General features: G+C 41.5%; 1 protein-coding gene and 2 non-coding genes across 3 annotated transcripts; all 3 read right to left on the bottom strand.

Annotated features, from left to right (window-relative positions):
- Positions 1-118: 118 nt before the first annotated feature.
- Positions 119-12,486, bottom strand: CCT6A (chaperonin containing TCP1 subunit 6A). The gene is made up of 14 exons (XM_003281685.4): positions 12,186-12,486; positions 11,687-11,750; positions 9,642-9,776; positions 8,362-8,535; positions 7,744-7,847; positions 5,999-6,109; positions 5,560-5,719; positions 5,379-5,461; positions 4,437-4,533; positions 3,666-3,813; positions 3,144-3,277; positions 2,258-2,360; positions 1,355-1,427; positions 119-1,097 (listed from the first exon to the last, which is right to left on the bottom strand). Exons 1-14 carry the CDS (start codon positions 12,320-12,322, stop codon positions 1,025-1,027), a joined length of 1,596 nt encoding a protein of 531 aa, XP_003281733.1. The 5' UTR covers positions 12,323-12,486; the 3' UTR covers positions 119-1,024.
- On the bottom strand, positions 3,481-3,615 carry LOC115831054. The gene has a single exon (XR_004026602.1). It is a non-coding gene; the product is annotated as a small nucleolar RNA SNORA15 (small nucleolar RNA).
- On the bottom strand, positions 8,661-8,794 carry LOC115831059. The gene has a single exon (XR_004026607.1). It is a non-coding gene; the product is annotated as a small nucleolar RNA SNORA22 (small nucleolar RNA).
- Positions 12,487-12,543: the final 57 nt, after the last annotated feature.

Genomic DNA, 12,543 nt, shown 5'->3' with positions numbered 1-12,543 from the left:
ACGTTGTTGAGGGTCCCCGCCGTTCCAGAGGCCCCTTCACTACTTTTCTGAACCTTTGGACAGCGTACATTCCCCTTAAGATTGCTTTTGTGCGTCATACCATTGCAAGACCAGAAAGGAGGTTTCAACTTAACATTTATTGCACAACTCACTTCAGGCCACTGCTGACACCCCAAAACACAGCCTAGTAACACACAACTTCACCTTCAAGGACTGCAGAGATAGACCAACTATATATAAATAATCTCGTGGAAACGTAGTAATTTGGGTGAGAAAAATATGACACTAGAGATTTTGGGATGAATATTTTGCATAAGTTCAGAAGCTTGAAAATAGTTGGCCTACAATCTCAAATTTCACCTAACAACCGTAGCCCTTAGTCACCACACCTTCCATCATCTTTTTACCTCTGCCTGTTTTTGCCCTTTACACTTGCAGCTCTCTCAACTCCCTTGCCTCTAGTTTACTCCTCTTCCCATTTCCTACAACTTTGTGGCGGGAGCATTTTAGCAAAGCCATTTCAAAAGCGTTCAAAGTCCAACTGATCCAATGCATTTACTCAGAAATTTATACCAACAGGGATGCTTTCAATATTTTAAATTACTTAAGCATTTATATTAGCATAAAAATTTTAAAACCAAATGCTTTAACAGTAGGGTACTGTTGGATAATTTAACATACGTCCACATAAAATTAAACCATTAAAATTTGCTTTTCAAGAAATATTTAATAACAAGGTAAGTAACATATGCTTATCTAACATGGAATTTTATGTCACGGCTGCTAAAGCAAAACATCCTGTTCACTGGATAAGACCTGCTTTATGTGTATACACTTCAGTGCAATTTTTAAAAATACTGTAATTTCAGAACTTCCGAATTTCAACAGATGCCAGCGTTCTCTCCTTTTTTCATATGGGAAAATTCCTTTGAAAATTATTGGAAGCTTAGATGAAAATTCCACAGCTGTATTCCTCAGGATCACTTTGCAGTCTTCAAGATTCAGATACAGAGGAAGCTTCAATTCAACCTTTCAGAGAAGACATTCCAGCTCGCATGATCTCATCAACCAAGAGAATGTTGGTGGCAATCACAGTGCTGAAAGGGGAACAAAAATAAGATGGCTGATGATTAGGAGCCCTAATTCGACTCAACTTCCCACTTCCAACCAAGCTGCACACATTACATCCAATTAAATTTCCCCCTTCCCCTCTACACATCAGAGGGCTAGTTCAGTTTCCATACTTTCAGCTGATTACATTATTTACGGGGAGAAAGGAGCAACTAAACAGAGAACACCAAATGAAAAAAGTATGATTCTCTTAACAGTTTAGTTTTCATTTTCCCAAACTTACCAGGAGTGAAGAAGCTGTTTCTTTACACAATAGTTATCCCATACGCCTACTTCTGCTGCTACCATTGGCTCACCTAAAAGGCAACCAAATCTTAAAATAAGTTCAGTCAGTAAGAACCAACAATATTGTGTGCAGCTTTGCTTATCACTGATGACTCATTTCCTCCAGTATTAACTATGAGAATTCAAAGCTTCTCTGTTAGCCCAATTTTCTACTCTAAACCATGACCCCCGTTTACAATATTTGATGAGTGTCTGACTTAGAAGTCCTGAACTTCTTCTGGATACATTTCTGTTTACTCATACTGAAGTATAGCACTTCAACTATAATCTGGCTAAAATGGACTCATCATTTCCCTCATTGCAGAAACCTTTTCTATTAAATAATAACGTTCACAACAATAGGTCTTGCACATACTACATGGATGTACCTGTTATCTCCTACTTTGTACTTAATTTGTGTTGTTTTGTTACAGGAACCTAAGATCAGGGCTGTCACCATTTCACTAGATTTCTAGATCCCCTTTTCTGGCATTATTTGCTATCTTTAGCTGGTTTTCACCCATGAATATAATCACCACATCTATTTTCTTATCATAGTACTTGATTAAAAACTGAGTGAGGCAAATGCAGTATGAAAATCCTTCAACATTAATCTGAACCATCTACCACCACTCAACATCTCCAAAATTGTATCCCCAAATTACTCATGTCTACTCTAGTCCCTTAATTATACCTAGTCATTCCATGTTTTATTAATATCCTATTTTATCCCATTTTAGAACCCAGAGTTCCCTAATAGTACTGGTGTCAAACTCCAAAGCAAAACATTTTTAATCTTTCCTGGCTTCAACCCACACGTATTACATCTAGTTTTCCCTCTACAACAGTTGCATTTTCTTACCTGTGTTCAGGTCCACACCCACAAGCTGACCTGATTCTGAATGTTCTGCTTGAATTTTAACTAATGTTTCCTGAAGGTCAAAACCAGAGTTCTGAGCAAGAACCTAAAGTAAAGAAATTTAATTCTTGAGAAAACAGGAACTAATAACTGATAGTTAAAAAAAAAAAAAAAAGAAAAAGAAAATCTCGGCCTGGTGCAGTGGCTCACGCCTGTAATCCCAGCACTTCGGGAGGCTGTGGAAGGTGGATCACCTGAGGTCAGGAGTTTGAGACCAGCCTGGCCAACATGGTGAAACCCCATCTCTACTAAAAATACAAAAAAAAACCTAGCTGCGTGTGGTGGCAGGTGCCTGTAATCCCAGCTACTCGAGAGGCTGAGGCTGCAGTGAGCTGAGATTGCACCACTGCACTCCAGCCTGGGCAACAAGAACAAAACTCCGTCTCAAAAAAAAAAAACTCATTGCATAAAGACAGAACATTTATGTTCCCTTCAGAGAATACCAGACACAAGTTACTGATCAACTCTCTCATCTACCCCAAATCCAGCAGCAATACACCAGTCATAAATTATACATCAAAATTAGTATATAATAGAAAATGAGGATCAGTTTAAAACAAAAGCAAAAAGCAAGTTTGTACTCAAGTATAACCCCTAATACTGCAAATATTAAACTACAGGTTATCTCTTGCCATCTGCAACGTCAGCTATTCAGGCCTCCCAGAGAAACCAAATACATCTGGATGATGAGGAATACCTGTTCTAGAGTCAGGAAGAAAACTGATCAAACTTGCATATCCAAAATCCACATTATGAATAAAGCCTACATTATCAAAAAGGTTTGATCAGCTGAATCTTTTGGAAGATTGACTGTTAAAAGTGTGCACACCTTGGGAATAATGAGCAATGCATCAGCAAATGCTTGGACTCCAAGCTGTGCCCTGCCCTTTACACTGGGCTTATGTTTAATCAGGGCTTCTGCCATTGCCACTTCCACGGCACCAGCACCTGGAACCACACAGCCTGTTGGATGGGGGAAAAGGAAAAATGCTAAGAAAATTGCAGAACTAATTATGAATAACAAATATACATATGAAAGCCATTAATTTCTTACAAATTTACTATGACAAAATACAAGCGACTAACATATCAAATAGGAGAATGGTTCAACCAGAATGGCTTCACTAGCCACTGGCAGCTTTCAACAGATCAGTATTAGTTCATTTATTTGTATTCACCTTTAATAATGATACGCTATGAAAAACCTTAGCATGCCATCAGTCATTCTAAAGGGAAGACTGCTTTTGCATGGTGTCTGGCTGTGTAACCTACTGATAAAACAACACAGTATTCAGCCATGCCTTTCAGACCAGCAAAATATAAAAGAATTGAAATACAGTGAGGATCTTACCATCATCAATAGCATTTTTGACAGCCCTCAAGCCATCCCTCACTGCATCTTTGATCTGAGTGAGTGTGTGCTTATTTGGTCCTTTGATCAATAATGTGACAGAACGAGGGTTGTTACATTTCTCAATAAAGGTAAACTTCTCTTCTCCCTATGTGTAGAAAAAATATGATTTTCAAAAACAGGATTTGTGCAGAGTGAAGAGAGAAGAGGGACTTACAGACAACGACAAGCAGCATATTAATGAGGAACAAACTTGATCACATTAAAGCAAATTATCTCCTTTTGAAAAATCACATATAAATGTGATTTTCCCCATCAATGGCTTCCCATTACTACACATAAATCTTCAAAATGTGTATAAACAAAAATCTGATCCTGAATTTCAATTAATTTTTCTGCTAAAGACTTCATGAACTAGGCACAGTGGCTCATGCCTGTACTCTCAGCACTTTGGGAGGCTGAGAGTGAAGGACAGCCTGAGCCCGGGAGTTTAAGACCAGCCTGGGCAACACAATTATGAACCTGTTTCTACAAAAATTACCAAGAAAAACAAAAAAATTAGCCAGTCATGGTAGCACACACGTCTGTGGTCCCATTTGCTCAAAAGCCTGAGGCGGGGGAATCACTTAAACCCAGGAAGATGAGGCTGCAGTGAGCTGTGATCACACCACTGCACTCCAGCCCGGGCAGGGGTGAGACCCCACCTCAAACAAACAAAAATAATTCACGAGCTAAAAGGTTCTATTCCCTTTCAGAAGAAAATACACTTACCAATGTATACTCATAGACAAGTCCTGCATGTCCCAAGCAGTCAGGACTTAGGTCGTCAAAAGAATTCAGGGCTACCCCACCACAAGCAAGAGTCAGCCTGAAATAGCATTTTAAGGGAGATGGATAAGCAATGTTACCAGTGAATTTCAAAGATAAGACCAGTAATTTTTAGGAAGGAATTTTTCAGAATTACACACATAATTAAATTTTAAAATGTACTTTAATCTAAGCCTTTCCATTTGCCATCAACCAGCTAAAAACTAGTCTTTTCTCTTAACCCTCCATTTAAACCACTCTCAGCAAGTTAGCAAATAAAATCTAAAGGTGGACAAGAGCTCTTTATTATCCAAGCATGGTGGCTCGCACCTGTAATCCCAACACTTTGGGAGGTTGAGGTGGGTGGATCACTTGAGGCCAGGAGTTTGAGACCAGCCTAGCTAACATGGCAAAACCCCATCTCTACTAAAAAAACACAAAACAATTCAGTGGGCATGGTGGCAGACACCCGTAATCCCAGCTACTTGGGAGGCTGAGAATCCTATGAACCCAGGAAGTGGAAGTCGCAATTAACCAAGATCATGCCACTGCAAAACAGAGCAAGACTGTCTCAAAAAATTATTAAAAAAATTTTTTAAAAAAAGCTTTTTATTGTGGTGAGCTCTTTGGGTGAAAGTATACTGAATTCAGAGACAAAAAGTAAAATAATGTTCACAAGGGGCAAGGGGGAGGGAGAAATGGGGAGTAACTATTTAATGGGTATACAGTTTCAGTTTGTGATGATGAAAAAAGTCCTAGAGATGGACGGTGCTGACGGGGTGCACAATGTGAATATAGTTAATGCCAATTAACAATACAGTTGAAAAACCCGAAAATAAAATATAAGGGAAAAGAAATAATCCCGATTCACTTGCAAAATGAGTAAAAGTCAAATTACTCGGATACCTCTCCATATTTCTCCTTTTAGCTCTGCGCAGAGCGACTATGCCTTCTTTTGAAAGTGCATCTAAGGAAAAGGGGTCAATTCCCTATAACAAAAATAAAAATTAATTTCAACATCTTTCACCTTAAAAGTGAAAAGGATGATACATACTATTTAGTTTATACATTGGGTTTTCATTCTCACCTTTTGATTAATAACAACAAATCCTTTATCTGAATCGCCACAGACTTTCCTTTTCAGTTCTATTATTTTTTTAACTCTATCTTCAATGAATTTTCTTTCAGCTTTCACGAGTTTTTCTCTCTCTTCTGCACTCTTGTAAAAAAAGCCAGAATTCACTTCTCTATTAAGAAAAAAAAAAAAAAGTTACAGAAAGCAGGGAAACATTAAGAAAGTAGCTTCTGAAACTGGATTAGTCCTAAGATTTAACAGTTCACTGAGCTCCAATCCTCACTGAGCTCCAATCCTGCCCCTTATACATCTTCAGAGACTGTTTCCTATAGCTCCCCCAAACCAATTTGAGCATTATTGCCCTTACAGTGGGAAACAAAGTTTCACAAAAAAGTAACTCGCCTAAAATACGAAGCTTCTCCATTTCACTGTTAAGAGGCTATAAACTTACGTTTTTTCATACTCTAATGACACGTTACAAGTGAGAATGTATGCATCCTCCACCCTTTTCTTCATATCAGGATGCCGTGCTCCATGGTCCAAAACAAGCCCTCTGATTAAGCTGTTCAAACACACACAAAATTATGGTTATTGATTTTCAGATGGGTGTTTAACATGTTAAACACTGAAATGAGAAGGTATTGATATTTCATGCAGTCACATATTTTTCTTTTGTTTTTATTTTTGAGATGGAGTCTCGCTCCGTTGCCCAGGCTGGAGTGTAGTGGTGCCATCTTGGCTCACTGCAAGCTCCACCTCCTGGGTTCACACCATTCTCCTGCCTCAGCCTCCTGAGTAGCTGGGACTACAGGCGCCCACCACCATGCCCGGCTAATTTTTTTGTATTTTTAGTAGAGACGGGGTTTCACCGTGTTAGCCAGGATGATTTCGATCTCCTGACCTCGTGATCCACCCGCCTTGGCCTCCCAAAGTGCTGGGATTACAGGCATGAGCCACCGTGGCCAGCCTAGTTCTTGAATTACTTGAAGATCCTATGCTGTACAGAAAAGTCTGCAGAGATAGTCTCACTGGTAGGCTGTCCTTTAAAAACATGTTTTCTACCAAGCACCTGTAATCCCAGTACTTAGGGAGGCAAAAGTGAGAGGACACCTTAATCGCAGGAATTTAAAACCTGCCCAGGCAACATAGGGAGACTCAATTCCTTACTTACTTACTCACACACACACACACCCAGGCAACATAGGGAGACTCAATTCCTTACACACACACACACACACACACACACACACACACACACACACACGGGAAAACAACATGTTTTCTAAGTCTTTGAAAAAAATTTTTTTTCAATTCCTCTACTAATTCTCATGCTTTGTATACAGCAATTTAATAAATGCCAAATGACTGTTGTTCACTTTTCAGAATCATTCTAACCATAAACACAACATTCACCTTATTTCAGGAGAAAATATTACTAAAAGTAAAGACAATATTCACCTGGCAATTTATCCAACTTATATCTTCAGGTAAATATACAACATTTTATATCCAAAGATATTTTTAAAATTGCCATCTCATGCCTGTAATCCCAGCACTTTGGGAGGCCGAGGCGGGCGGATCACGAGGTCAGGAGATCGAGATCATCCTGGCTGACACGGTGAAACCCCGTCTCTACTACAAATACAAAAATTAGCCAGGCGTAGGGGCGGGCGCCTGTGGTCCCAGCTACTCGGGAGGCTGAGGCAGGAAAATGGCAGGAACCCGGGAGACGGAGCTTGCAGTGAGCTGAGATCACGCCACTGCACTCCAGCCTGGGTGACAAAGACAGACTCCATCTCCAAAAAAAAAAAAAAAAAAAAGCCAACTATCTATATTGTACAAAGCACCCCTAAATTTCTAAACACAGTTTATTTTTTTTTTTTTAATAAGACAGAGTTTCGCTCTTGTCACCCAGGCTGGAGTGCAATGGTGCGGTTTCAGCTCACTGCAACCTCCACCTCCCAGGTTCAAGCGATTCTGCTGCCTCAGCCTCCCGAGTAGCTGAGATTACAGGTGCCCACCACCATGCCAGGCTAATTTTTGTAATTTTAATAGAGACGGGGTTTCCCCATGTTGGCCAGGCTGGTCTGGACCTCCTGACCTGAGGTGATTTGCCTGCCACAGCCTCCCAAAGTGCTGGGATTACAAGTGTGAGCCACCATGCCCATTAGTATTTCACTGTCTTCTATCACCTACCTTGTATCAGTTTCAGATTTATGTTTCATCTCCATGATCTCAATCATGAAGAGATCAATAGGTTCATCTTGTTTTTTAATGGCCAAAATGGAGTCCACTACAGCCTGCAATTGGAGGAGCATAACCATTAAGCAAATTCAATTTGCAGCAGAAACATGTTGTTTTTCAGAAGGCTAAAGTAGACAGTTTCATTTTACAATTCTACACTAAGTCTTTTTCTACGAGCAGAGTACATTATATGTAAACAGCAACAGCTGAAGTCATTTACATTTCTGAAATCTCAATCTGTAATTCCCAAACATTAATTAACATTAACATTCCTGAACATTTTAACATTCCTCCTGTTTTTATTAAAAATACTGGTAACTGGAAGCTTTCTAATAAAAAAATCTCCATTTTATAAACCTTTTAATGAAAGCTTCAATTTTACTTTTATAACCTGGTTAGGTATTATTTGAATTTCCTCGTTTTTAGAGACACAGATCAGTTATCATTGCCACAAAAATGAACCTACACAGCACCCTGTAATTGAAATTAGTAATTATACTCATGTTTCTACTATCAGAGATTTTCTATATAGGTGTACTATACCAGACACAGACAAAATTTAATACATACCTCTGTTAAGACGTCTGCAAGTTCAGCATGAACTTTAGTACGAAGAGATGTTCTGGCCACATCTATAAGTGTTTCCCTGTCCATCTCTCTGCTTACTTTGACTTCTTCCAAAAACTGAAGGGCCTTTTCCTTTGCAGCTTCAAATCCTTCAGTGATTATTCTGGGATGAAGGCCCTACAATAAACACACATTAACACTTGCATCTTCAATTAGGTGCAACCATAGTTCATGATAAATAAAGTTCAGGTAATTCTTGAAGGGGTATTCTGGATCACCATACCTTTGAACATGAGGTAATATAATGTGCTGGCTTTCTGAATACATTTAAAAGGACAAATATTCCTTTCAATGCAGAGGAGAAGAACAGGTAATGCTCTAGCACAGGGTCAAAGCCAAGGGAACTATAAAGCACACTTGGGTGTTCACTGTGCAAACCACTCTGAATCATTTCAAAACCAACACTGTGTCTCAACAACTCACAGATGGTAGCATTATTCTATCTTTTTTCTTTCTTTTGAGACGGAGTTTTGCACTTGTTGTCCAGGCTAGAGTACAATGGCGCAATCTCGATTCACCACAACCTCCGCCTCCTGGGTTCAAGCAATTCTCCTGCCTCAGCCTCCCAAGTAGCTGGGATTACAGGCATGCACCACCACACCCAGCTAATTTTTGTATTTTTAGTAGAGACAGGGTTTCTCCATGTTGGTCAGACTGGTCTTGAACTCCCGACCTCAGGTGATCCGCCCATCTCGGCCTCTCAAAGTGCTGGGATTACGGGCGTGAGCCACCGCGCCTGGACTATTCTATCTTTTCTATAGGTAATCTCAAACTAACTCACATCATTTACTAATAAAGACGGTCTACTCTCTTTTTCCAGGAAATTCTGACAATACATTCATATTCACTGAGGTTTGCTTTAATCTTGGAACTAGTCAGGGCTAAAAAAGTGGAATTTATCCAAATATAAACTTTTGGTTGCCTTTTTCCTAACAAATATGCCTAGTCCTAAACATTCCATTTTTAGATCTCAATTATCAATCTAAAGACAGATACAAATCACACAGGCCATGCAACTTGATTACAAAATTATTTTCAGGCCAAGAAAGGTTCCATAACCTGCCGAAGGGCACAATTTGTTTTAGACCAGGATAAAGACCCAGATTTAAGCCCCCTAATTCTACTGTATGGCCTCAGCTACTATTAACAACACATCAATTTGTATAAATATCAGACACTTCCTATATACAATAAAATATTACAGAAACAAGAGTTGTGCATACTTCGGAAATGTAGAGATCCGCCTGTTTCAGTAGCTCTCCAATGATTAGGACATTGGAAGTCGTACCATCACCAGTTATATCATCCTGGGCTGTTGCTACCTTTGCTATTAAGGAAGCTGTTGGGTGTTGAATTTGCTGAAAGTAGAAAAACAATGAATCACTTAAAACAATATGAAGCAGTCTAAATATACCACAAACAAAATGCAGGAAGCGCCTCTTTCAGTGCTATCTACTTGAAAAAGCTACCCAAATGTTTGGCTACAAATTACTTCGATTAGCTATCATGCACATGCAATTACAATGATTGAAACGTTTTCATGTGTAATTTATTTCCCAGGTTATCTCTACTTTACAGATGAGGAAGCTTGAGGCTCAGTAAAAGTTTACTCAAGATGACAGAGCTACCAGTTAACAGTAAAACATAATTGTACATCCTTGCCTCTTTATGGCAAGTGTAGGGCTCTAGTGAGAATAAGCCAGGTATCTCCTAAAGGGCACACACATTATAATTATTTTTGTAGGTTTGTAATTTTTTCAAAGAAAATTGAAAAACAGACTTCTGGAGACTGGAGAGAGGTTCCAATGGGAGGAGACTTCTGAGGTGGTAGCAACAATTTATTTATTGGCTACAGTGGTGGTTGTGTGTGTCCATTTTATAAAATTATTTCTTAAATTGTAAATGTTCAATGTGCTTCTCTCTACTTACGCTGTATTTCTCACACACTAAAACCCAAATAATTTTTTGTTTTGTTTTGTTTTGTTTTGGAGAAGCCTTACTCTGTCACCTACGCTGGAGTGCAGTGGCACAATCTCGGCTCACTGAAACCTCAGTCTCCCAGGTTTAAGCGATCGATTCTCCTGCATTAGCCTCCGAAGCAGCTAGGACTACAGGCGTGCAGGACCACAGGCGTGCAGGACCACGTCCGGCTAATTTTTGTATTTTTAGTTGAGTCGGAGTTTTAACCATGTTGGCCAGGGCTGGTCGTGAACTCCTGGCCTCAAATGATCCACCTACCTCAGCCTTCCAAAGTGCTGGGACTACAACCATGAGCCACCACACCCAGCCCCCAAACAATTCTGACGTCAAGTTTAACTATGGCTCCACTTTTCTAACACGGGCCACCAGTGAGCCCACTAAAAACAAAAACTACACCTCCTAGGTTAACAAGTCCTTACTAAAGATATTTCATCTGAATGTTGATGGCATGGTATACCACTAGCAAAATCCTACATATTATTCTGAACTCAAATCAGCAGGAAATCATTTCCTTTTCTTGGATTTGAACTGCTAAGTTTTGGGAATTTAGGGAGGAGTAAAACGCATACTCCCCTCAATAATCTCATATTCTCCATCCCTAAGGCTTGCAAAGAGACAGATTTCTCTCCCCTCCAGTTGGAGATAGAGATGAGACCTAACAGAGAAACTGCTGTTTTAAAAAGAGAAAACCCGGCTGGGCACGGGCCTGGTAATCTTTGGGCGGCTGATGCGGGGGGATAACCTGAAGTCAGGCGTTCAAGACCAGCCTGGCCAACACGGTGAAATCCTGTCTCTACTAAAAATACAAAAATTAACTCGGCGTAGTGGCGCGAGCCTATAGTCCTAGCTACTTGGGAGACTGAGACAGAAGAATCGCTTGAACCCGGGAGGCGGAGGTTGCAGTGAGCTGAGATTGTGCCACTGGACTCCAGGCTAGTCGACAGAGCGAGACTTCGTCTGATAAAAATTAAAAAAAAAAAAAAAAAAAGAAGAAAAATAATCCTCATGCATTTTTGCCCATGTAATTGTGTCAACCTCTCTTAATTTTTCAAATTTTAAAATAATTAACTTTAATATACAATTAGTCCTTTAGCCCAGACTGTGAATGGCAAAAAAGCAGGGATTCAAAGGCAGGACTGTCAGACTCCGGGCACTGAGTACTATCACTGATTACATGCAACTTCTGAATGTTCTCCTACCTTAAAAATGGACACTGCAAATCTTTCTACAGAGAAAACATTCTACGGAAAATCAAGACCTTTCTGACCTAGCCCAGAGCACCTCTCACCATTTCGTGAAGCAGCACATTGCCGTCTTTAGTAAGTTTGATGTCTCCAGCGCCAGAAACGAGCCTGTTTAAGGGACAGAAATGAATCAGACTATGACTTTTTCAACGATAACTAAAAGTCCCATTAGAAAACGGGCTTTTCCCAGATTTTAGGGAGCCAGGGATGTGGGGCTAGTTATCTCCCGCAGGATGGAAAACAGGTGTAGTGCCCACGCCGTCCCCGCAGAGATTGTGCCGAGTCCTCAGGGTGCCTGGAAGCCCCAGAGGGCGGGGAACGCCGCGCTCTAGAGCCGCTTTGTTCTCCGCGGAAACTGCATCGACGCAGGAAGAAATGGCCGGGACGGTGGGGCTTAGCAAGGAACAGGACCGACCCCGGAGGACGCGGAGAAGGGCGGCTGCGGAGCCCCGAGGCGGCGGGATCCAGCCCGCGGTCCTGGGCCCGCCAGGTGCGCGGCGGCGCGCGGTGCCCGCCCGGCCCTCCCGTTCAGCCCCGCCTTACATCTTCATGGTGCCCTTGGGCCCCAGATTGGTCCTTAGCACGTCCTGCAGACCCCGCGCCGCGCTGATGTTGACCGCCAGCGCCGCCTGCGCTCGGGCCACCTCGGCCTTGGGGTTCAGGGTCTTCACCGCCGCCATAGCTGCTCCAGCGGAGGAAAAGGAAACGACGCTAAGAGCCCAGAGCCGGCGCGGCGTGGCCGGGAGGTACTATCCGGGTCTTCTGGAAAAGTCGGCGCGTCTGCCCCGCCCCCAGCGTGCCCGCGCGCCGTCGCCATTGGGCCACAGGTCGTCAGGCGCCCGCTCATTGGTCCGCGGCTGCACGGCGCCTGCGGTCCCACCCCTCGCGCCGCGGCCTGACG

The sequence above is a fragment of the Nomascus leucogenys genome, chromosome 17, assembly GCF_006542625.1.
Source record: "Nomascus leucogenys isolate Asia chromosome 17, Asia_NLE_v1, whole genome shotgun sequence".
NCBI classification, from domain to species: domain Eukaryota; kingdom Metazoa; phylum Chordata; class Mammalia; order Primates; family Hylobatidae; genus Nomascus; species Nomascus leucogenys.
Note: the sequence above shows the minus strand (reverse complement) of the source record. Positions and strands in the feature narration are given on the sequence as shown.